The sequence below is a fragment of the Achroia grisella genome, unplaced genomic scaffold (genome assembly GCF_030625045.1).
Source record: "Achroia grisella isolate CSIRO2021 unplaced genomic scaffold, CSIRO_AGI_Agris_v1 utg445, whole genome shotgun sequence".
Classification (NCBI taxonomy): domain Eukaryota; kingdom Metazoa; phylum Arthropoda; class Insecta; order Lepidoptera; family Pyralidae; genus Achroia; species Achroia grisella.
Genome location: NW_026712860.1, coordinates 946238 through 971734, shown reverse-complemented (window position 1 = coordinate 971734; position 25497 = coordinate 946238). Strand labels below are relative to the sequence as shown.

The following is a 25497-nucleotide window of genomic DNA, read 5'->3' as shown; positions in this document are numbered from 1 at the left end:
CTGGTAGTAGGCAGGCTAGCTAAGACATTGAGTCACTCTCCAATCTCTATCTCTCGTATTAGAAGACTTAATAATTTATATAATAACTTTTCAGGAATTGGCTTATGCATGATTTACATGCCCGCCGTTTTGACTGTTGGATTTTACTTCGAGAAATGGAGAGCATTGGCCACAGGACTGGCGCTGTGTGGCTCTGGAGTGGGAACTTTTATTATGGCACCTCTCACAGCATCTCTTAATAGTAGTCTCGGTTGGAAGATGACGATAGTTATCCATGCAGGTATGAATTTAATTTATTCCAAGCTTTTACAGTTATTTTTTTGTGTATCATCATACAATCACTCGACTATTGATTAACAGTCAGTACTCACATAGTCTACGCTGTGGGGGTAACTTTACCAGTGTATAGCATGCTAGTAATGGGGCCAATATATCACACTACTAAAATTCCTCTTCTTCCTCAGGTGTTAGGACTGGGTTTCAGATTTTTTTTATACTATAGCGTATTTTATTGGATATTTAAACCTATTTAGACTACCATGTACTGTGTTTTTGCAACATTCTTCACATTCACCTTTTGTGAATTGCAATAACTATGTTGGTATATTTATTCCTATAATATATTTAAATATATCTGTTTTAAATGTATAATTTTAATTTTTAGGTCTGTTGCTGTTCTGCATAATCTTCGGCGCCATATTCAGACCAATCAAGCCACTACGTGTCACCCTTGCTGATCAACAAGACGAAGAAGATGTTGCACGCCGTCATGAAGAAGCTGTTGAAAAACTGAATTCTATGCTCAAACTCCATGGCAAACTTGATTCTGGAATTTCAATGCCACCTGAAATGAGATTCACTAATAAAATAAATCCTCATACATGGATGGGTGTGGCAAATAATACTCGTTATCCAACTGCAGAAGAAATATTCCGTGGCAGCAATTCACACCTAAGCCATTCCAGGCGATCGTCAGCAAATGCAAGCGCTATTAAAAACAACATTGCAAATAAACCGATGTTCATAGACGTGTCAGTTGCTGAGAAAGACGAACAAGAAGATTCTAATAGTAATATCGATAACACAGCACCCCTCATTGGCTCAACTATTAAAGTTAAACCCCTACCAGTACCAAATCCCCGCCGTTCTCACGCCGACTTAGTAGCTAGACCTTTATACCGTGATGACATTTTCTTCGGCGCTAGTCTAACAAGACTACCTCAATATACATCACGGACATCTCTTGGATATCATTTAGCTGTAACTCATGTTCCAACGAAAGAGGATACGCGAGAGGAAACTTCAAGCAAATGCAAAGTCTGCCCTGAAGCTATTAAACGCGCTTTAGCGACGATGTTGGATGTTAGTCTGTTCCGTTCGCCTACATTTGTGATACTCGCTTTAAGCGGATTCTTCACTATGTTGGGATTCTTTGTACCTTATGTCTATGCAAAAAAGAGAGCGCAGGACAATAACGCAAGTGAGTTGGCTTGTACCTGGTTGGTGTCTACGATTGGCGTGGCAAATATCGTTGGCCGTGTGTTATGCGGTCTAGTATCCTCGATGCCAAAAGTGTCTCCACTTTGGCTCAATAATATTGCTCTTTCCGCTGGCGGAATAGCGACTATAATAAGCGGACTTTGCTATCACGACGTCTATCAATTTGGTTACTGCATCGTTTTTGGACTTGCCGTCGGTTAGTATATCTGTATGCCTATAAGTTTATTTATTGAGATAAATCGCATTTTATAAATACATATTGTACATAGACGCGATTAACAATAATTAGATTAGTAAAATTATCCTCTCTTACAGCTTGCTTCGCATCCCTCCGTTCAATACTGGTCGTAGAATACATTGGACTTGAACAATTAACGAACTGCTTTGGCCTGTTTCTTCTTTTCCAAGGTTTCGGAGCTCTTTTAGGCGCACCTATTGCCGGTAAGTTGTAATATTAAATATGTAATAAATAAATATGAATTTTAGTAAGAAGTGGATATGAAACTAATCGAACTGACTTAGGAATATATATTTAATTTTCTATAAAAATGTAGCAACAGAACTGCCAGGTATAGAATTGGGGGTTTCGTGATTTAATCGCGCCATATGTAATTTTAATTTACCCTTATGTTACAAATGTATCATTTAATTACATGTAAAAAGTCACTTGCATAATAGTTGGCGCCCGGTTATCGGTGTCCTCCGTCAGTAGAGCAGGCACAGTGCCAAACACTTACCTTCGTATGATTGCCCGCATCATTGTTCAATGATGACGTCGAAAATCGACGTTATCATTATTACTTACGTAGGGGAAGTTTGGGTGATTTGCATGTTTTAAATATTCAATACTAAAAAATGCAGTCACTGATTACCGTTGACAGAGAGTTATTGGGTCTACTAAAGTGAATGCATATCTAAATATTAAATAAGAGTACAATGCGTAATCAATCATCCTTAGTATGTCATTAGAGATTACATAATAGAACAGATATAGGTATTAGGACAAAAGAAAGAAAGATATTAATATAACACCTGGCCAGTATCGCAGGCATAAGTTTAAGCGAAGAAATAATTTTCGCTATCCGCCCCAATATATTTTTCTAATTAGTTTAGTGTAGATAGATCCTGGATCCTTCTTTGTGCTTATGTAAGTGGAAATCGAACCAAATCGTCGAATCTAAATTTAGTAAAGAGTGAAATAGCAAAAGTTTTTGAAAACTAAGTACGTATTGCATTTTTCTATCAGGTTTTATAATGGACCAAACGGACAAGAATTACCACGTCACATTTGCTGTGTCTGGCGCTTTCCTGCTCTTCTCTGCTGTGATGTGCTACCCAATCGACAGGATCAGTAGGTGGGAGAAGACAAGAAACAAACTCGGTGCATCGCACAAGGTCTGATTGTTCACGACAGAACATAGGATCGTAGTAAAACAGTGTCTACTGTTTTCTTGTTTAAGAACAGGTGCCAAAATAATCCCAATCAAATAGGTGTAATCAATCCATAAGTAGTACTAGGGACAGTACTAGGTCACTGGCTGGGATTCGAAGTCATATTGATTGTATGTCTACATTAAGAATTGAGAATAATGTAACAGTAACTATATATACTGTTTAAACTTTGAATGCCAGCCATTGAATTCCACGGTAGTTAGATAAACATAATAAGTACCTTTTTTGTAATTGTTTACCCGTATTGTGTGGTATTAAATATATTCGAATAACATGTTAATCTATAAGATCTGATTATTAGGTAGAAAGAGTGGCCTGATGCCAAAAGTGGATGAATTTTTATTGCTATATCTGCTGGCGGAATTGCAACTATATTTATCTGACTAGCTAAATACTGCATCGTTTTTAAACTTTCAGTTGAATACACTTTGTATAAGTGGTATATATAGTATTTATATCGGAATAGCTTAAATTTCATACAAGTGGCCATGTCGTAAATTACGGTATATATTGACTAAAGTTACCACTTTCAACAACCAATGGAATCAAGAGCAAGCTGATTAGATTGCTCTCTATTTCTAGTACTTAGTGTACAAAATCATATTAATTAAAATAAGATCTGATTAGCTAAAATGAGCTGTAACACCCTGTAAGCTAATAAACTATTCTAAATTCCGAAATAGCGAAACATTCCCATCAGTTTATCTTTGGCAAAACTGCAGATGGTAGTTTGCTTCGTGGCTCAGTTAAGTCGTTAGAATTGCATTTAAAATAGGTTTAGTCGTTAAAAGTACAAAGACTCGAAAATAAATTATATTAGTGTTGCAGTTTTGTCGAAGTTAGGACCCGACATGTAAGATGATCTGAAACCAAAATGTACTTTAATTTAGATTTTTATTTTACTGAGTTTAAGATGCCTAACTTTCAAAGCATTGCATAATGAGTCTGACCAATATAACCATAACAGAAAAGACATTCTTTTCCATATTTTTCATTTTACGTTTATTGTCAATTTTATTTAGGTATCTACAATTTATAATCCATATACTATTATTTATTGGATATTTCAATATATTATACATATGTACATAGGTATATAGATATGTAATGGAAATCAAGGGTCAGACTTATTTAAGACTTAATATATTTAATTATTTAGTACATAATGTAGGATAGTAAGGTAATGCATTGGTATGCAAGAATACGTTTGTAAAATTGTTTGTGCCTTAATGTATAAAGTGATACTTATATAAAATTATATATTACTTATATAATTTAAAATTGTTAATATTGTAATTTTATAAACATTAAATAACGTAATCCATAAGCAATCCTAAGTCTCCAATGACTTAGTAGTTATAATTGCCGCTGTGTGAGTTAGATACATACAATTAGAAATAAGTGTAAAATGTGGCTGTGGTCTTTTAGGCTAAAAACATTTGTAATAAGAAATCATAGTCATTGATTTTTATAATAAATATTCCATTAAGTATTTCTATATCAACGTCACAAATACAATAAATTTGTAGGTATAGTGTAGGTGTAGATATAGTATTGGGTACTAAGCTTACCTACCCACAATTTTTTTGACACTAGGCTAGTTTAATCAGTTTATACAAGTTCAATGTCGGTTTATTTGAAAGGAATGATTTATAGTTTACCTTACTACAAAATAATTTAATAAATTAGTACATAATGAAAATTAAATTTCATATTATTATTATTTATATCAACTTAGTTAATTCATGTGTTTTTTTCATTCAATTTTATTTAAATAACCTGCCTTCATATCTTACATCGGCATATAATATGAGGCGTTAACGCGTCGCTTTATTAAAGTTACTTATACTGTTGTTCCTAAATGCATAAAACAATTAACAAATCTGTTCATATTTATGTGGTTGTTTCATTTATAAATTTTATAAGTAATAAAGTATATTCATAAAATATAGTCAGAATTTATTCCTTACCTTACTGTTGATATAGATTTATTGATGGTTGTTATAATTTTTCTGTACTTATTACACTGGGAACATAAATTTTTGTTTGTAAATGGTGACTATGATTTTTTTACGTTTTAAAATATGTCAGTCTAACCTGTGGATGCCACACTGCCATAATTATAACTATTACAGAACAGAAAATTAAATATAACAAAACCAACCGATTTTTCCTACCGGTAAATTATAAAACGCTCTTTATCTGTTATATAGGTAATAAAAAGCGCTCTTTGGTTGGTCACCTATCTATATGTAATACAGGTAAAATATAGATACACATGGATATGCAAGTAATGCATAATTTTAGACGTGTGCGCATCTACAAGACGAGTAGCTGCATAAAACAAAACTCAACTATATCTATTACGAGTACGTAATATTTTCATAAAATTTAAACTTTTCTATGCTAATTATTAAAAAGTAAGTCAGTACCGTTATACGAAAGTGAATATTTGAATCAAATTGCAATGATGGAAAAATTATTAGGTAGGTACCAACCTACTATATTTTTTAAATTATTGTTATGAATAGCTTTCATTAAAATATGGAAAGTATATATATACAAGACATGACATGTAAGTATACAAGACATGCTTTCCGTATTTACTCAAAGTTATTCATAAGACTTTGAAACAATAGAATTTTTCGAACGTCACGATTTGGGACTTTTAGATCCCCTGATGTTTGGGATGGATAACACGTAATTTTATTATTTTATAATTTAACGAGTAAACATTGGTCTAATAGAATGCTTATAAATATGATAAATAAAAAAACACAAATCAGAGAAAATCGGATCTTCCTGAGATTTTTTGAGTCGCTTACGACATGGTGAAAATAAATTTAACGGTAACACTACTGTAGGTAGGTAAGTGTTCCAAGTCGTGTCGTAAATAGCTGAATGTTTAAATACTCATACTTACTGAGACTTAAAAACCATAGCCTCGAAGGACATAATCATAGTAGGTAATACCTATATTAATGTTGAAAATAATGTTTTCATAAGTGTACAAAGTGGTAGACTATATTTTAAGATAACTCCTATTTATTATCTTAATTATTTTGGAATTCGCACACATACATCTATATAACTTTTGATACCTAGGTAGGTACAGTCAGCTTTATGTTATTTTATATTGAATTTACATGATTAAACAATGTTAGATGAAATTAAATTTTAGAAACCTATGTAAAGCTGATTTCACCTATTTTAGTAGGTATATAAACTAGCTATGTCGCAGTGCGGTCGTACGTAATATATTTTGAGTGCTTCATTTGAGGTTGTTACTCATAAAGTTGTAATAAATATAATACATTTGTTGACTAATTTGCATTTTCATTATTTATATAATAGTTTATATGTGGTACTTTATATTAGGTAGCTACACTAGCTACTCATGCATGTTTTTTTTTATATCTAGAATGGCAACGGTTGCGTAACAGCACTACGACCATCACGTCTTTAGGCGATGCTTCTCCTTACTTCATTTGTATTGCCTTTCCACAGGACAATGTGTCGTGCCTCCTTATCTCGCAATATTACGTCTATATGGTAGTCGATATTACTTTCAACCGAACAGCTTCTAACAAGCTGCTCTGTGGCTGTACATATGAAATGAAATATGTACCTCAATATATATATATATATACCTATACACACTATATTTTACAGCAATATATATAAATATATGTAATGAGTATATGGTGCACCATTCCATTAACAACATAAGAAAAAATATAATAAGTCGCGTTAACGGTATATGGCGGGGCACCAATGGAGAAGATGATGAGCATGAGGTCAGGTCAGTTAACCCATCGTGGTAAATTCAGGTCATCAGTAGTCATCAGGTGCATGTTTCACTTCTAACAACCTCCTGACCCCGTTTTTGATGTTTTTTTTCTATGTTATATGTTATAATTATTTTTAAATACAAATAAAATACTAGTGTGGTGCAAAGATGTTATATTTGCATTTTATTTACAAAAAATAAAACCTACGAGTTGGAGTTGGGTCCACGACGGCGGCCGAATGTTTGGACAACATTCACGAATCTGAAACAAAATGACAATATGGGTATAAAATCATAAAATATAATACTATCCAAAAGTACTATTAAACTTATTATAATAATTATTTAGACATGATGGTAGAAATATGAATTGAGATATATAATAGAGATAATAAGATATATTATCAAGTAACAAATATACTTTTGTATGGTTGGAAGGAAAACAAGCTGGTGACCCACCAGATAAAAGATCATAGGATCTTTTATCTGGTGGGTTGGTTCCTACATACATGAAAAGCATCACGGACGCCACGTTATTTCGCGTCGCCCATAAACACAACCATGTGTGGCCATTCGGTAGGACAAAGATATAATAAATACTGCAATTACTTATACAACATACATTGTCTTCAACAAAATAAACCTAAAATGCAAGATGCTTGGTGGTAGAAATAGGTAATATTGATGCATTTTTAACCAAATGTTAAACAAGTTAGACTGACCTATAGACATGAACTGTAACACAGTTATTGCACTATACATTGTCATTTATAGTTTAGCGACTACCGATAGGTGCAGCTTCGATTTGAGTGCCATAGATAAAGTATGATTGTTTGTAATAATAGTCTGCGTGTATTCTATGTATGAATTAAAAAAAATGTATTGCAGTATTTATATCAGTTGTTTAGTACCAATACTACAAGCTCTTCGTAAATTAGAATGGGATAGCATTGTGTAAATTGTCCTACATTATGATTATTAATAGTGATTTATTATAGGTTTGATTTCCAATCTTGAATGCTATAGCTATAACTCTAACATGAAAAATCTTGTATAGATTGTAGTACTATGACATTTCCTTTCTATAATAAAAATGTAACAGATCGGCTGACTATTTGAAAAGATCTATTATAGGGACACTTTACTGAAGTAATGGAACTTAAAATAATGCTAGAGTTTTTATATATTGAGGAACAGACAGTGCATATAATTTTAAAGGTTTGACCAATCAAGATGTGAGTTTTACTAAAGTATTGTATAAATGTAAGATTTACTTAAAAATTTAATGTTTGCTTTAAAACTATCAATTTACAAAAAGCTATAAATGATTATTCTCCTGAAAGAAAGGTGGGGTTCATCTATTAATTATAATTTAATTTATATTTAGTATTACCTTCTGTTATATTGAATTCTTCGCTTGGCACGGCCAGTCTTCTTCTTCTTCTTCTGCTGCTTTTCTACTTTTGGTGTCTGGCCCTTGACTTTGCCTAGAATTAAGATAGAAAATATTATTGTTTTTAGATCTTCAGATTAAAGTCAATATTAATTAATTAACCATTTTTGTAGGTTACTCAGAAATAATGTGTGAGTGTTTATTTAAAATGCATTAACAGAAAAAATTATAAAGTATAGGTATCCATAAATATTACATTATATCAAAATAGGTTTTTTAACAGACATTATCTTACTAATATTATAAACATGGGAGTTTGTAAGTGTGGATGTATGAATGGATATTTGTAATTGTTTCAGACATATAATATATAAGTTAATATATTTATGACAATAAACTTAATAACAATTAAAGATGTTTTACATATGATAATTTCTCTTTTTCACAACAAATTCTGTAGTCAAGCGGTTTAGCAAGTTACTTCCACAGGTTGGATTCTCTTACACCATTAAAATTTGTATTCATGAGTATGATTAAATATTATTAAATGTATTGTCTTTTCTATGTTGCAGTACCCATAAGTCTTTTTAGTTTGCAATTACATTAAACATAAATTACATATTTACATTAGATATAATAATATTACATTCCATATAAATAAAATTGGAGTGTCTGTTTGTAATATTGAAATAACCGTTTTTTACTACATGCATATGAATATATGAAATAAATACGGTACATACACCAAAATTACATTTTTTACAATTATTGTCTGTCAAACAGACAGACAGGCAGACAATAATTCCGGCTAATCTCTTAAATGGCTGAACAGATTTTGATGGGACTTTTTGGCAGGTAGCTGATGTAATAAGGAGCAACATAGGCAAATTTTATTTTAGAAAAATAAAGTTAAATTCCAGGCAAACGAAGTTGCGTGTACAGCTAGTTATCAAATATTTTTAATGGCTTATAATTGATTTTTTGCACTGAAATAACAAAAATAATTTAAATGAAATAGGCAAAATGAGCTATGTGGCAAAATCATTACTAGGAATAAACCACAATGGTTTCTAGTAGGATGGACAGTGTGAAAGTCGATCTGACATGACACTTAACAATGGGAACAACTATTTCCCATGATTATATTAAAAACCATATATGTAATCAGTTACTCACCGGCACGAGCTAAAGAACCGTGCACTTTACCACCAAGCAGTGGAATTGTGAGGTCAAGTTCTGTGGAGACAAGCTCTGACACGAGGCATGAGTCTTCAAGAGGGGCTCCACATGCTGATAATGTGAGCTCCTCTGCACCAACCTCTGCTAAGGCCCGAAGCCTATCCTGTAATTTTTAAATCAAGTTTATATCAATGCCCTATATACTTTTTATAAAAATCACAAAGCAAATTATTTTTTTCTTTTCTGTGTTTATCTTTAAACATCACTCCAATATGATGTGCTATGTAGCAAATTGAATTCCTATGGATCAGCTGTCAGAGGCTATCTGCAAATCTTTATACTAGCCTGAGATTTTAATGCAGTTTTTAACAACAGCTAGTGATTCACAACAAAGGTTTCTATGTATAATGCACCAATATTATAGTACAGAAAAGGCAAGAAATTCTTAAAACATGCATGGGAGTTGCTAGTATGTAATAAAAATGATTTATTTATTTAAGAATCTAACTATGAACTCAATGCTATTCTATGTAAATAAAAAATAAATGTTTATTTGTTACGAAATTGTTTTCATGTAATAAACAGTAAACTAGTGAAAATAAGTTCTTTTGTAAATAATAAAAATTTAAATACAAATTATATCTATACAAGTACAGGGGAAATGTTCTATTTTGTCATAATATTATCTTAACTTTAAATTGAAACTTCACAATTACTGACATGTCAACAATATTATAGGAAAGTGAAGTTTTTAAATAAAGGATTAGCTGCCCAAATATGTTAATATTGATTTAAGCACAGGAACAAATCCGGATGTAACATTCTTAATTAATGTAAATTTTAATATTACGTTTATTTACAATAATCTAAAATCTCTAATTGAAATGACTTATACTTTTCTTTCATAAAATGTAATAAAATTAATAACTAAAATGAGCTTATTTAATATTTCAGGGTTTGAATATTTCATAAGAAATTGTAATAGTTAACATAATCAAATAATATGACGTAGACATCGAATTGGCGACATAATATAGTTGTTAAAAATCTATTATCTATTATAAGTAGCAAATTTACAATTGTATAAATAATTTACTATAATAGTAGTTAAATCTATTATAGTAGCAAGTTTACAGTTGCTGAAATAATTTAATAATAATTACAATACTAACCTCAAAACCTGAGAGCTTCAGGCATGCTATGCTTCATTGAAGTATTACACTGTCACAATGGCAATTTATATATTTTTAACACTTATTTACCTTAATTTGGGCAATGGATTCCTCTCCATTGACATCCAATACGTGCGTTGATTGTCCTCTAATGTGCAGCTGCATTTTGAGGGTTCTGGAAAAAGAAATATGCGGCGTGGTCACAACAGAAATATCTAAGTTGAGTACTCTTAGTTTTTATTGACATTTTTTTTTCTTCTTTGTATACGTATCATATCAAAAATAATTTTTTAAAAGACTAAATTTTAGAAGAATTGATATTTATTTATTAGAAAACTAAGAATTTCATTATTACTAACCTTATCAGGCGATTCTGACAAGAGAAAGAAACAATGGCGTTTTAACGGAAACGGATATTTACGAAATTATCATAGAGAATCAAAAGAGTTTTTTTAACGGAACTAGAAGAATCACTGAGTCAATTACATAAATTCAATGGTGTAAACTATACTTAACATTTGTAGTTGTTTCTCATAGAGTATATTCTATTCTATATAGAGGTAAGTGATCATAGACATCAAAAACCCTATGCTATGATTACACCCGCGAGCTCGTGATTGGTTGTGTAAAAAGCGGCTGACTCTCATGTTGTACTCATTGACTTCAAGTATATTTGATATCAGTATATTTTCGTTGTAACAAAAAAATTATATATTAAATTAATAATGATTAAACATCGTTATTAACGTATCATCCACTACAAACCGATCATGCTATCTCGGTTGCTTCGGCAGTTTTTGTTTAAAATCGTACATTTAATTGTAAATGTACTTGTTGCTGTTCAAAATGTTTATCATCAATTTTGGATTAAGAAGTGCAATTTATATAAAGGCGAGGTGACAAAAAAAGATATTAATATTATTCGGAATGTTATGCCAAAGATGAATAAGAAGCTAAATCATATAGTGATTTTAGCAGACACTGAACATCATTCGCTTGGAGACCTAGCTCGAGTGGTTATTTGGAGTCTCGTAGCTGGAATACCCTACTTCAGCTTTCATGATGTCACAGGTACTTCAACGCTATATATTTACGCATTCTAATTTGTTATTTGTTATATATCTGATGTTATTTGTTATATATTTTGTCATTAAAAATATTTTTACAGTTACAACCTGTATATTGAATGTAATTATAAAAGTTGATGGAGTAAGAGACAGACCCTTTTATTATTACTCCATAAATATATAACAGGAGTCAATAAAATCTACTGCAATAAACATTCAAAACTCGAGCACCATGCTAAAGTAACCTAGCTAACTTTGTTAAATGATTTTGATAATAAATTTCTTTTTAATACAATCATTTTTTATTGAGATAATATACTACTATCTTGTTCTGCTAGTATTACTAATATTTATTTTAAATACTTAATGTTTTTTTATGTGAATATAAAATAATGTATATATACTAGAAATACAAATACACTATTCATGTAATGTATTATTTAAATCTCACTTTCGATTAGAGATAGGAGAAAGGTTAGACAAAGCTATGTCATCAGTCAATCATCATGTCCTTTACTAACATTTTATTTTTATAATTTATTATTTTAGGTGAACTAAAGCAGAATGAAGAGAAATTATTTTATGAAGTGGAAAGGAGAAAAAAGGGTATTCCAGGATTCATTAAATGGCCCAAAATGCCAGATTTAAATGGCTACACCAATGGAGTCCAAGGACACACAGTGGTGATAAATATATTTTCAAATTCGGATGGACGACAAACCATAGCACGATGTATAAAGGGCATAGCAAAAGAAGAAGTTCATTGTAATAGAGAATCTAGTGAATATACTGCACAAGAACTAGGAAATACTTTAGCATTATATTACCCTTCCATTCCAGATCCAGACTTAATTTTATTCTGTGGATCATTATGCTGTACAAAAGGTCTATTGCCATGGCAAATAAGATTATCTGAATTTATTCAACTTTCTTTAGATCATAACATAACTATTGACAGCTATGTAGGGGCATTGTTTAAATACAATAAATTTGATCACAGGTTTGGTAAATGAATGAACATGGTGTTTGTGTAAATACTATAGAATAGGCCTAAATATATTTTACTATTGTGAACAGTGGTGCTGAGCAACCCAATAAAATATTTATAATAACATTAATTCCGAAATGGAATTAACGAAATTTATAACAGTGTGTTAAAAATTTCCTCTATATTTCTATAATAAAATTTTGTTACAAATTCATTCAATTTGTTAAGGATTCACTGAATATTTGGGAATATTTATAGCCTCCATGTTTGTTACTTAAATTATGATTTATTATTATTTATACAGTGACTACTCTTAAGTATGAGGTGTATAAAAGATTATTTCCATTAAAGGTATGGTACAGGCTGTGACCTTCTACTATGCTTTTATATACAATTTATTTTTTAATGTTTTTGGTAGTTGCAGTAAAATTAATTTATTAATAATATAATTTATTAACAGGATGTATAATTTAATTATATGTTATGAAAAACAATTTTATTTACAGTAAAATTGTAATAAAAAAAATACTGTGCCCAAATATATGGAAATTATTGACTACCTGGTAGCCATTATTAGTTACTAGCATAGTTCATTAAGTTGTATAATTTATTAAATACCTATTATGTAAATAAAAGCTTTTAGATACAAATTGACATTTTATTTTACATGGATTGTTTTCAGCGCCAAATTTGTGATATCATATATATAGATATCTTATACACTTATAGTAAAATTTCTTTTAATTTCACACATATTAGTAAACTTTACTTTATTATTTTTGTTCTTGTTACTTAAGTAAAATTAATCATTAAACATAGTGGGTACTGGCTACTGCACTGCATCCTCAACGACAATAGAGAATCAATATTATTGTTTTTTTGCGACGCAATTATTATTATTAATATAAAATAGCATTGTGCGACCAGTTTTTTTTTGCTCATAACACCTTTCAATACTAACAGGATACAGAGAATTCTGTTGCCTGTGAATTGACAAGGTTAATTTGGATACATCTACTTCGTTAGTCCTTTATATCTTTTAATTTGGTTGCAATACAAGATGCAAATGAAACTATTTAAAATTATGTGTAATAACCTTTATTGGAATAGGTAATGCATGAAATAATGTGCTCACTAAAATACTATACACAAATACTTGAATATATACACGCGAAGCAAGCATAACCGCCCAACCTGTAAGAAAAAAAATATAAAAATATATCACAATCTTCACATGTCAGAATCTCAAATTTGTTCAATTAGTCATCGTAATACTACTTGATATATTGAAGATTACGTAGAAATATTAAATTTTGTGTTGGAACATAACACCTTATAATGGCTCAATCTATTAACAATTCTAGGAAATATGTTAAAACTTTATTCAAATGTCCTAATACCAAAAGTTTTAGTATATTATTAACCAAGGTTAGTGGTAGATAAAGTACCAAGTTTCCTAGGAAATAGGAATTATTTTCATTATTTTTGTGTATTGTACACAAAAATAATGAAAATAATTCCTATCTACATATTCGCAATATGTACATTTTTTATTCTTTGTACGTCAATAGACAGTGTATACTATATTTCACAAAACATGTTTAAAAACACAAACCATATTGTTTAAAAAAAAAAACTAAAATTAAGTTATTCGTTGGCATCTGAATGAATCGTGAAAATAAAATAAATTACGAATCAAAGGTCGAGTTTCAATGTAGCAGATAAACTGTTTTGTCACATTTTTGAAATATTTTTAGACTTTATGTACGTGAAAATTTTACATAGTTTAACAAAGGTAAGGTCCAATCTTTTGAAAATAAGTAAATATACAACCTGTAGTATTTGTAACCTGATGTTCATCGGCGGTGTCGCGAGTGGCTGCCGCTGCGCGAACGCCGCCGGTCGTGCTCCCTAGACCGCTCATACCTATCGTATTTGTAGTCACGACTCGACCTTTCATAAGACCTGTCCCGTTTCGAGCTATCCCTATCGTATGACCTCTTCTCCCTTCTTCGTGAACGCTCCTCAGATCGGTCGCGCGAACTCCTCCTTCGGCCTAACCGCGAATCGTAGCTGGTGGATCGAGATCTCTTCGTTCGCTTCCTGGGTCGTTCTTCATCTGACTCATCCCTATATTTATCTTTGTGGGACCTTTCATAATCCCTACTCTTTGACGATTTATGCCTATCATAATAATCGTCCTTCTTTTTCTTTGATTTCTCATAGTCATCCTGATGTTTTGACTTTGAATAAGAGTTCCTATCTTCAGACTTATAAACCTTGTCTTTCTTTTGTTTTTCTTTCTTTGATTTCTTTACAGAATCACTAGAACTAGATCTATGTTTTCGTTTTTTAGAGTGTTTACTCACAGACTTTATATCAGGTTCACTCTCTGACGAGGAATTTTTAGAGCTAGAAGAAGAATCTTCTTCTGAATCACTAGACGATGCAGAACTGTTTTTATTGTTCGTTTTATTAATACTCTTCTGAGGGCTAGGTGTATAGTCTTTTTTATTTGATTTCTTTGGTTTCTCCTCTGGTATACTTTCTAATTTCTTGATACCATCAACTCTGTCATTTGATTTGTTATTATTGCGTTTATCTTTAGAAGAACGACGTTCTACAATCTTTTCTGGAGTCTCGCTATCAATAGGTGGAGGAGTTGCTGATGAACCTGTAATCGTAATAACTTATATTGTAATTTAGATAAATAATATGTAACTGAATACATAGATCTAAATAATTGTATTGTGTGACTGGCGTGTAGCAATAAAATTACACGAATGTTTACCCTATTGAGATAATACGGCGTCGTTGTTCTGTCCGGTAAACCAGGTCCAATTGTGTTTTCAAATCATTCAAAAATCCATGGTATCGTGCACCCAAAATTTGACCAAAATCCCTCCACCATTAGGTAGGGTAGAATATACATTAAGATGTTAACTTACGCAATTGCTTCGGCCTATCTGGCGTGACGCCGCCAGGCGTAGATGGTTCCTCGACTTCTCGCTGTTCCGCTCGCCGCACCTCTGCCTCGATCTCCCGCGATGTTCGCTCGAACTCTTGTCTCTTGCGTTTTATTATTTCCTGTGTAAATAAACGAGCATCACATCACGGTTACATAGTGATCTTACCATCAGATGGTCGTAAACTCATTTATCATTCCAAAAACACATTACATAAAAAAGGATGTGCAAAAGACCTGCGTCACTAATACGCAGGTATCGAGGGAACGTCAATAGCCTAAATATTACAACAGTAATGTCGGTTCAAACACTACACGGACATTATCACATACACGGTTACGAGTCAAGTGCATCGGGAAGAGGGGCACTGATATATGAATTGGGTGGTTTACATTTGTACTCTACTAACTTTAAATTTTAAATCTATTACTAACATGCTATGGGAAAACGAATATGAAAAAAATATTATTCATTTAAAATTAATCACATTCATAAAAACGTCAACCTCCTAATAAACGTATTTTACTTATTGCCCTTGTGTTTTCTTTCAAAACATTTTCTTTAATTCAAATAAAATAATAAAACACTGTAGCAGATAAATGTTAACATAGGTTTGTAAAAATTTAAAGAAATCATACTACGCATTATGAAAAGGTTACATTCAGAATTTCACTTGTTGTGTTGTAAGCATTACTTTACAAGCAAGGCTTTTAAACCATTAGTCTTAAGTTGATTTTAGACAAACGTCAAGAAACTATATTTTCAATGTCGTCAACAATTGAGAGGTTATTGTCTTATATTCTTTGTTTTTTGTTATACGATTCTATTACTGATGTAGACTTTAAACAAGGTCGTCTGTTAGCCTATTTCTATTGGAAAATATCGTAATCATTTTGTTTTCAAATCAAAAATAATTTGTTCATGTATATAGAACATTTTAGCCGCTTATGAATGTAAATTTTTTGTATTAATATATTTTCCCTATCGTCCAGTTCAGTATATATCAATCACTCGAGAAGAACTGGCAAGAACCTCAACTGAATTTCTTTTTTTTTTTAAGTCATTTTATTACATTGTATACTTATATAGGTGTCTATGTTTAACATCAAATTAAAATTTCGTGCATGAACAACTATTGCCATACACGTTTGTCAATTAAGTATTCCAAATATATTATTTGCCTAATATGATTTAACAGATGTTTCAAATTTAAGTTTTGTAAGCTATATACAGGTTTATATGATGTATAAGCAATGAAACTGAAATGCCGTAATCCTCAGAAATGGCAACACATATGATATAATACCACAACTACTTTAAATAGATTCTACCTCCCGACTAACTATTTCTTTTACAATATGTACAGAGAAATTGATAGTATTATATTTCATGTATATATTAATATGATCTCTGGAAAGTTGGGATCGTAGGAAGTTCATATTATCGTAAGATACTTATCTTATTATCCTACGACTTAACTATAAATTTCGTCCAAAATAATTGGATAGGGATACTAGTATAGTCAAAATAAATATAAAGAAATATATGCCCATCAGTTTACCTGCAATTGCTGATCAGTCAAATCATTCCGTTCTTCTTCATCGCCGCTGCCCTCGCTGCTGCTCTCGTACGCGCCCAGCCCTGCACAGATAACGCTAACAATAACACTATGTTGTTACATATTAGGACTGCAGGAATGACCTAACTTACCATTAATATAACAAAATATTGACAACATTGAATATGTTAATACTTAAGTGATTTAAACACGATTCATGCACGAAAGACTTGCTACTGAGCATTTCATCTATCCAGATATAGATTCATAGACAATGTAGGCATCACATTATGGGCCCAGAATCATGTAAAGACGTTTGGGCCCAAAATTGTTAAGGATACCATGTATGTGCAAAATAATGTGCGAAAACGGAAATATCAAATTAAAACAGTTTTAATAGTTTGAATTTGAGGCCTCCATTTCCGTTGGTATAATATCAACGTGCTACTTAAAGGGAGAACGACCTCGAAACTTCCACTGCCTATAGGCACAAGTTTTAAACTTACTGTATGTTAAATAAGTTTCAATAACAAAGTATGAAAAACATCAATTAACCTACTGACATACAAATTGTTTGAATAAATACTGCCTTATTAAATGTACATATAGTACATTGTCATGTTATAATATTATGATAGATAGTATAAAAAATAACTCAAAACTCTTTAATAATATTCACTAGATAACACTTTTCGGCAACTCTTGTAACCTAAAACTTACTAGGTATATAAATACAAATCTTGATCGCTATTTGTGCATGATACATGATATGAGAATATTATAATTCTTGATATTTTGAATCAGTTTCATTATTGATAAAGTCCACCAAGACTATCAATAATGGAAATGAAACTAGAATAGCCATTTTTTATATAAAAAATGGCTTATTCCATTTGGGTGTGATTTTCACTACTGAAACGTGAAAAGCTTCGCTTTAAATTTAGTGTTAGTTTTTTTCCAATTTGTTTATTAACAAAAAAATATTATTAGTACTCAGTTGTGAACTGGGGTACTTATAACTAAAAAGTAATTTAATGTCCTGGGTATGAAGAAACTGTATATAACCTAACTTAGATAGTGTGTCGAATTTCTGCGCAAATAATCTTAAGCTACATACAGTAAAGAATTTGCGCATCATTAAAACGATGGTAATGGTAAGTTATGTCAATCCAGAGCGAGATATAATCACTCATACACAAAAAATATAGATATGTATATGTACATAATATTTATTTATCAATAACATTTAAAGAAATCTGTATTTTCTTACCAATTCATCCACTAAACACAATGACGCGAAACATTGACGATTTATATGTGTATTGCCAAATTAGTCACTACAATATGATAATCTGACGCGACGTGGCTGAAATGGAAATCTATTGAACGTGCAGCAGCGGTTTTATTGTAGCAAATTACATTAGCATTGTATTAACTGGAAACTACTGGTAAATATGATAAAAACAAATAAAACCGCCATTGACGTTTAAATGGAACGATCTGGCAAACATTTTGACAGTTACATTATTTCGTTGTAAACACCTTTCTATATTATGATTAACAATTTCCGTGTAAAATTAATTATTAAAATAAATAAATAATTATTACAGCAGAATTATATTCCTATTTATATAAAGCATAGTATTTGGATAGTTTGCGAGACATTTCCGTATGTCTAACTTTAGGAAGGCAACTTACCGAGCCCACTGGCGATAGCGGCGAGTGCCTTGGACTTGCTTGCCCTCATGGCGTTGAGGCGCGATGCTTTTACCATATAAATAAAACCAACATTAATCACACACACCACATGTATTCATACAACTGGCAACATCTGAAATAAGACTTTATTAGCGATGAAATAAGACACAACTTGGCACAACACATTTCTTCAAGTTCACAATAAATAGACTCAATACGAGACAAAAAAAATATCACAGTGTAAGATCACAGTATCAGTCAATACACAAATGTTTCTCGTTCTATAGAGTAATGTCTTGGCATAGAGCGTCGGGCCGTTTGGTATAAGCCTATATGAGTGAAAATACCTTGTGCGGCGGTATACCGGGCCATTTCTTCCTGGCTCACCATATGAATCTCATGGTCTGTCACCTCAAGCAGGATTTCTGTAAGTGACCGACGAACCGCCAACATCTGATAAATAAATAGTTATATTATTTGTTAATACACGTCTAAAGATATACTTGCGGCCTGATGATTTACTAGCCCAAACGTCGTAAGATCGAATCTGACCGACACCAAAAAAACAGACTCCGCTGACACGAAATGTCATTCATTTCTACGTATAAGTCGACTATTGAAAACCTCATCAGGGTTAATATTATTAAAACGTCTTGAATGTTTCGGTGCTAGCACCGACCTTTTCAAGAAATTTCAAAAATGACTAAGATGTCACACATACACACGTCATTGATTTTGTATAGACACTATGTAACAGACAGCCTTTAAACTTTTATGGATCCTAACTAAATTGATTAATACATTTTTTGCAAGTGTTCACTTTTGCTATGAAATGAACAGACCAGGCAATATATTAATGAAAAAGTCTGCCAGTTAGATAATGTCTATACAAAATCACTGGCTAAGATGATGATGACTAAAATGTCACACACACAGGTGTGCGATATCTTAGTCATATTATATTTGATGAGATTTTCAATTTCCATAAATTACGTTTAATGAATGTTATGAATTTTTGACCGCTCCGCTTGAGAACTTCTTATCTCGAAATCATTCCGAACTGACGTTAGATTTAACATATCATGAGTATATAATAGACTTACATGAATAAAGATATTTTGAAATTGAATTTGATGGCCCCTTATTAAAGGGCGTGTCCCATTAAGCATATGAAATCTGTGAGAAAAACATGTTCTTGTAGTAGTAGTAATGTCCTCATTACTACTACTACAAGGACATCCCTTAAGGAGAGGTGTTAGAGGTGTTAGGGACATGAAATTAATAATATAGTTATTCTAAAGAAAGAATTACAAATTCAAGTTAAAATTACTTCAATAGATAAGTTCTGGTACAGATTTCATATGCTTAACAGGCGGACCGTTTAGATTAATCTATTCTTTAAACAAGCTTTTATTACCACATCCTGCATGATCTCCTCTTTACTCCTCTTGATTAGTGAAGGCTGCTCTCGTTCTATACTTGCTTCTTTCAGATCCTCTACTTCATCAGGCTCTGCTGGAGTCGGTAAAGGTTTTACATCTTTTTCTGATTCTTCACCATCAGAATCTGTATCCTGTACAATAAAAAGATTAAATGGTAAAATTTTAATTTAAGATGATTCATACCACTATCTTCCTATTTCAGTATGTCTGTCTGTCTCTCTAATATTTGAAACAACGGGACTAATTTTGACGGGACTCGCAGATAGCTACTAGATGTTGTAAGAAGTAACTGAGACTATTTTATTTTATAAAGTTTAATTTAAAAAAGTTTAATTCCACGCGGACAAAGGTAAAAGTTAAAAAAAAAGCAAATTATTAATGAAATAAATTTAATATTCTAGCAAAAGTAGTAAGACAAATAATAGAATTAGCAAAATAATAATGAACATGATTCAAATTTAGACTTACAAATTTACTCTTCGGCGGAGGTAAGGGTTGTCCACTCCCTTCCAATTTAATTCTCTCTAATTCTTCTTCTTCTAGTTTCTTTTTCTGCTTTTCCGCTTCCTCCCGTGCCAGTTTCTCCTGCTCTCTTTCTATAACCTTTTGTTTTTCTCGCTCCATTTTTTCGAGACCTTCAAATGAAATGAATAATTCAATCAATACTTTTTTCATATTCTTATGGTACTGAAGGAGTTTAGGAAGATGATTGTTAGTAATTGGGACTATTGCTATTTATTATCCGGGAAATTATTGGTGACTTATGGAACAACTAAGGGCCACCTCCTTACTACCTAATATGACTAGTCTGAGAATATCACTAGGGGTTAGTTCAAGCTGTCGAAAAAATATGTCAGGACAAAATACAGTGCTTGTATAGAATAAGGGTACTAGACAACTGATATGAATACATAGTTCTTTTTGTGAATACATACATACATAACTTATATAGAAAACACCCAGACAAATTCAAACACTCATGAATACAAATGTTTGTATTGTGTTAAGAATTGAATCTGTGACCATGGGAAATATGGCAGTTTGGTAAACCGATACACCACAGAGACTCTGACTTATATACCTTCTCTAATCCAGGCAGGCAATTGCCTCCGTTTAGCTGCATCGATGGTGGATGTTGGCATTGTTGTCGGAACAACTACAGGTTCTATCACTGGCATTATTACCGGCGCCTTTTCCCTGTGAAATTAAAATATAGTTCAATGGTTATTAGGAAGATTTAATGAGGTTTCAAAATTATCTGATAACACTTATCACAGTTACAATTATTTATGAGATAGGTAGACTGTGATTGCCCAGATATTAGAATGAAGATTATTGTCATCTAACCTGTTATATATACGTAATATATTAGAGGACACTGTTTTCCTCATTTGACATAAACCAAACTAGATATTATCCAAATACCCTCAAGTACAATATATCACATACACACACACCATGGTGTATATAACACCATAGGCCAAAAAAGTATTTACTTAACAAATTTTAATTATCAACAAATCAAATCAAACTACTGTATTCATCAGTCTAATTACAGATACTTATGACAAGTCAAATCTACAGCAATATTAATCTTATGAAATTAAATTATGTAAATAATAACAACACTTATTATTTACAGACAAGATAATACTTAATCAAAATGGATTTTTCTCATATACAGTCCAAAATTTTCCAAACAACTAGCAACATTTCCATGTTCAAATGCTAGAGAAAACCATTGAGCTAGATCACAAAGACCTAATCTAACTCTTTTTTCAATTGTGTTTAAAGACTGTTCTAAATACTTTTGTTTAAAGTTATTTTGAAATAACAATAATGATGAATGTGTTATAAATATTTTCCTTTATGAAATAAAGAGTAGACAAGTATAATCGGTCTTATTTTTGGGGAAATGAAACAAAAGTATTTCTACACAACAATTTGGATAACTAAAAATCATTGCTATGATTATTCTTAAAAATGGATATCAAGTAAAACTATCTTCAGAGAAGCTATATACCTTGGAGTTCGTGAACTTCTTGTTGATTTGTGCTCTCGGTTTTTGCTCTTGGATCTTCTATCTCTACTGCGGCTGCTGCCTCTACTACCACTGGACTCTACCTGCGGCGCAGTCCAGTATCCATGCTGGAACGTTGGCGCAGGTACAGCATTAGATGTGTACCTGAAAAAGTAACAATATACAATTATAATAAACAATTCCAGATAGAAAATATATATGATACTAGCTTACCTGTACAACTGTCTATATTACACTTATTTGCCATTATATTTCGGCCAATTGGCATAGTATCTTTTTAAATTATAGCCAATGTATTATTCTCAAGTATAAACTTTATTATTGTTATGTTTCATCAAAATCTGTTCTGTAGTGTTTGCATGGAATAGCAACATACATACATAACAGCAATCCACAAATACTTTCACATTTATAATATTAGCAAGAAGTATGATATTAAAGTATTATTTGTTTGTAGACTAATATCATTGATATTGATTATTTGTGGAATTTATATCAATTTGCAGAATTCAATAATTTTATATACAAAAAATATATAACTTATATTATATTAATTATATTTATTAAGTATATAATTATAACAGGATATTGACAAAAGATGCAGATATAACTATATAAATGTTATGAAGATTTAAAAGTTACATTTACCTTAAATTTACAATGAAACTTTTTGATTGTTTGGAAAGTAATTTCGTTTTTTCCTGACTGAGGATTTAATTGTATTTTTTGCACTCAACTTCACACTTAAGCCATATAATTATTATATCCTTTGAGAGCTGATATAGCAAGGCTTGTGTGTGGAAAATTCCAATTAATTCTATGCAGCAGTTTTTGGTTGGTGCCCTTTTAAAAGCCATAAGCAGCATTTTAGACATATCTTACTGTTTTACTATAGAAAGAGCAAAAATGCTATTCAATCAGAACGAAATTGACCGATGTATGTGGAGAAGGTGTGTTAACAGTACGCCAGTGCCAGAACAGGTTTGCTGAATTTCGATCCGCAATCATGATGCCGGTTGAAACTGATAAAGGCACGATAAATGTAACCTTTCACATGTTGTTATTTGGTTCGCATCAACCAATGCATATATCAGTTTCAACCGGCATCATGGTTGCGGATCGAAATTCAGATTAATTGACAGATTGAAATTTAGCAATCCAGTTCTGGTTACAAACCTTCTCCACACACACCGGTCAATTTCTTTCTGGCTTGAACAGGATTTTTGCCCTTTCTGTAGTAAAACAGTAAGATATGTCGAAAATGCTGCTTATAGCTCTCCATATTTAAAAGGGTGCCAACGAAAACCTACTGCACAGAATTAATTGGAATTATTCACACACAAGCCTTGCTATATGCACTCTCAAAACATATAAAAATTATATGACTTAAGTGTGTGAAGTTGAGTGCAAAAAATTCAAAAAATACCTGGATGGTAGGGAAAAAAAAATAGAATGTAAAAATTTGACGTTCATAAGCGGCTAAAATGTCCTACATGAATAAATGATTTTTGAATTTTGAATTTTACAATTAAATCCTCAGTCAGGAAAAAACGAAATTACTTTCCAAACAACCTAATAGATATAACTATATTCTCACCCTGACATAGCAGCACTTCCATCGGGTGGCACATAACTATCCATGAGAGGTGTCATAGCCATGGAAGGGTCCATTTTAGGGTCCACTGCTCCAGATGCAGACCATCCCCAGCCTGTTAATGATAAAGTGAATGTACTCTAAACACTTAATTCTTATTTTTCCTTTAAGGAGGTACACAAATTTTACCTTTTTATTACTAGCTAGTTTTATGAACACCAATTAATTTTTTTAATAGCTCCATTTTCTCTAATACTGTTCAGCGACTGTACCAATAATTAAGTAACAAGGCTTTGAGTAGAATTACATCTTAGTAGTTTGTATTGTCTATAGTGGTGGTTCATGTATATAGGCAATTGTTGACACTTACTATCCAGTGGGATATCAACTTGTTAGACATTCCAATTACATTAAATAAATTATAGATTAGGTACATTTACACACTAAACTAGACACTACACTAGTATGCGCACATGTATATACATTTATGACATTGATGGAGAAAATAAAGGTGTTCCATAAATTTTATAAATATTAGAATACAATACGAAATTTTATTTGGTTAGAGGAATAATTTTAAATCATATGGTGGTTCACTGATCATAGCTCACCCCATTGGTTCCAATTATTTGTCCATGTATTAGTCGCCGCATCCCACTCCGCGCCAGGTGGAATAGGGCCATCCGGATTACCATCAGAATTTTCTACTTCCATTGGGGCTTCGCCTTCTTCCGTGTCGGCCTTCATCGATGACGCCGGGGGCGCTGTTACGATAGCCGCAGCCTCTTTCATGGCGATCCATTGTTGAGCAAGAGCGGCCCAATCCACCTGACTAGAGTCTACATTTTGATAAGCATTTGGATTTAAGGCCCATTGCGTAGGATACGCAGGGTTTGCGGCATCCTTGCCTGAGAACATGATGGCCACAAAAATATTTATTTACACAATAATATGGGATTAAAGTTTATTAACACCAGTCTCAAGTTAATCCCGACATTAGCACCTGTTAAAATTTCCTATATTATTACAGAATTAATTAAGAAAAATGGAAAAATACGTTAAATATAGAAGTTTATTCCCGTCTGGAAAGATAGTACCATTTTAATTTTATTAAAAAATGTACAATGCATTACTCTATGATTTTCTCCACAGATAATCATATTCAAAAATAGGTATTGGTAATAGACAATATTTATTTACTACGTAACTGGAACGTCGTCTATGTCTATGTCTATGTATAAAGATAGATAGATAGATAGAATATACTTTATTTGCAACATGTATATAGTTATAGTTAAATATAAGTTATGGGAAAATAAAGAAATGAATGAGATATAATTATTAAAGATTCTGTCCTTTTCACATAATGTTCGTGTATAACTAAAAAGAGAATTATTTCACTTATACAACTAATGTACAGAATATAAAACTGTTGCATAAAAACAAGAATTCCATAGTTTTAGGACTGCAAAATTGCAAATAATTTCGAAGAAAAAAGTATGAGTACATAAAAACAAATTTAGTAATATTTTTATAGTACTTATATTTTTTACTTATTTCATATTCCTTTCTCTATTTATTAATAATTTATTTAAGTTTCATACTTATTAAAAGTAGCATGTTTGGCAGTAGGTGTACATAATTCTATTGTAATTCT

General features: G+C 31.6%; 4 protein-coding genes across 4 annotated transcripts in view; 2 read left to right on the top strand and 2 right to left on the bottom strand.

Annotated features, from left to right (window-relative positions):
* Positions 1 to 4481, top strand: part of LOC131844982 (uncharacterized) — a 33315-nt gene extending 28834 nt beyond the window's left edge. Inside the window, exons 6-9 of the mRNA XM_059193990.1 lie at positions 95 to 280; positions 665 to 1696; positions 1816 to 1941; positions 2747 to 4481. Of these exons, the coding sequence (XP_059049973.1) occupies positions 95 to 280; positions 665 to 1696; positions 1816 to 1941; positions 2747 to 2901 (1499 nt within the window). The 3' untranslated portion in view covers positions 2902 to 4481. The remainder of the gene's footprint in view (positions 1 to 94; positions 281 to 664; positions 1697 to 1815; positions 1942 to 2746) is intronic.
* Positions 4482 to 6900: 2419 nt separating this feature from the next.
* Positions 6901 to 10944, bottom strand: LOC131844954 (ubiquitin-like FUBI-ribosomal protein eS30 fusion protein). The gene is made up of 5 exons (XM_059193949.1): positions 10846 to 10944; positions 10577 to 10661; positions 9312 to 9477; positions 8136 to 8229; positions 6901 to 7004 (listed from the first exon to the last, which is right to left on the bottom strand). The coding sequence occupies exons 2-5, from the start codon at positions 10649 to 10651 to the stop codon at positions 6947 to 6949; spliced, it is 393 nt and encodes a 130-aa protein (XP_059049932.1). The 5' UTR covers positions 10652 to 10661; positions 10846 to 10944; the 3' UTR covers positions 6901 to 6946.
* A 158-nt stretch (positions 10945 to 11102) lies between these two features.
* Positions 11103 to 12992, top strand: LOC131844953 (dehydrodolichyl diphosphate synthase complex subunit Nus1). The gene is made up of 2 exons (XM_059193948.1): positions 11103 to 11557; positions 12103 to 12992. Exons 1-2 carry the CDS (start codon positions 11257 to 11259, stop codon positions 12564 to 12566), a joined length of 765 nt encoding a protein of 254 aa, XP_059049931.1. The 5' UTR covers positions 11103 to 11256; the 3' UTR covers positions 12567 to 12992.
* A 640-nt stretch (positions 12993 to 13632) lies between these two features.
* Positions 13633 to 24982, bottom strand: LOC131844988 (arginine/serine-rich protein PNISR-like). Its single transcript, XM_059193995.1, has 12 exons — positions 24452 to 24982; positions 23844 to 23955; positions 22229 to 22390; positions 21287 to 21402; positions 20674 to 20840; positions 20181 to 20336; positions 19111 to 19216; positions 18764 to 18829; positions 17069 to 17148; positions 15490 to 15628; positions 14375 to 15215; positions 13633 to 13735 (listed from the first exon to the last, which is right to left on the bottom strand). The coding sequence occupies exons 1-11, from the start codon at positions 24756 to 24758 to the stop codon at positions 14398 to 14400; spliced, it is 2229 nt and encodes a 742-aa protein (XP_059049978.1). The 5' UTR covers positions 24759 to 24982; the 3' UTR covers positions 13633 to 13735; positions 14375 to 14397.
* Between the last annotated feature and the right edge of the window lie 515 nt (positions 24983 to 25497).

Excerpts from the sequence above, each read along its gene's own strand:
- LOC131844954 (XM_059193949.1), bottom strand. The coding sequence starts at position 10,651 with ATGCAGCTGCACATTAGAGGACAATCAACGCACGTATTGGATGTCAAT. Across the intron at positions 9,478-10,576 it reads AATCCATTGCCCAAATTAAG|GATAGGCTTCGGGCCTTAGC; the intron begins GTAAATAAGTGT and ends TAAAAATTACAG. Across the intron at positions 7,005-8,135 it reads AGAATTCAATATAACAGAAG|ATTCGTGAATGTTGTCCAAA; the intron begins GTAATACTAAAT and ends ATTTTGTTTCAG.
- LOC131844953 (XM_059193948.1), top strand. The coding sequence starts at position 11,257 with ATGCTATCTCGGTTGCTTCGGCAGTTTTTGTTTAAAATCGTACATTTA. Across the intron at positions 11,558-12,102 it reads CAGCTTTCATGATGTCACAG|GTGAACTAAAGCAGAATGAA; the intron begins GTACTTCAACGC and ends TTATTATTTTAG.
- LOC131844988 (XM_059193995.1), bottom strand. The coding sequence starts at position 24,758 with ATGTTCTCAGGCAAGGATGCCGCAAACCCTGCGTATCCTACGCAATGG. Across the intron at positions 23,956-24,451 it reads AAATAATTGGAACCAATGGG|GCTGGGGATGGTCTGCATCT; the intron begins GTGAGCTATGAT and ends TATCATTAACAG. Across the intron at positions 18,830-19,110 it reads CCGGTATACCGCCGCACAAG|CATCGCGCCTCAACGCCATG; the intron begins GTATTTTCACTC and ends ATATGGTAAAAG.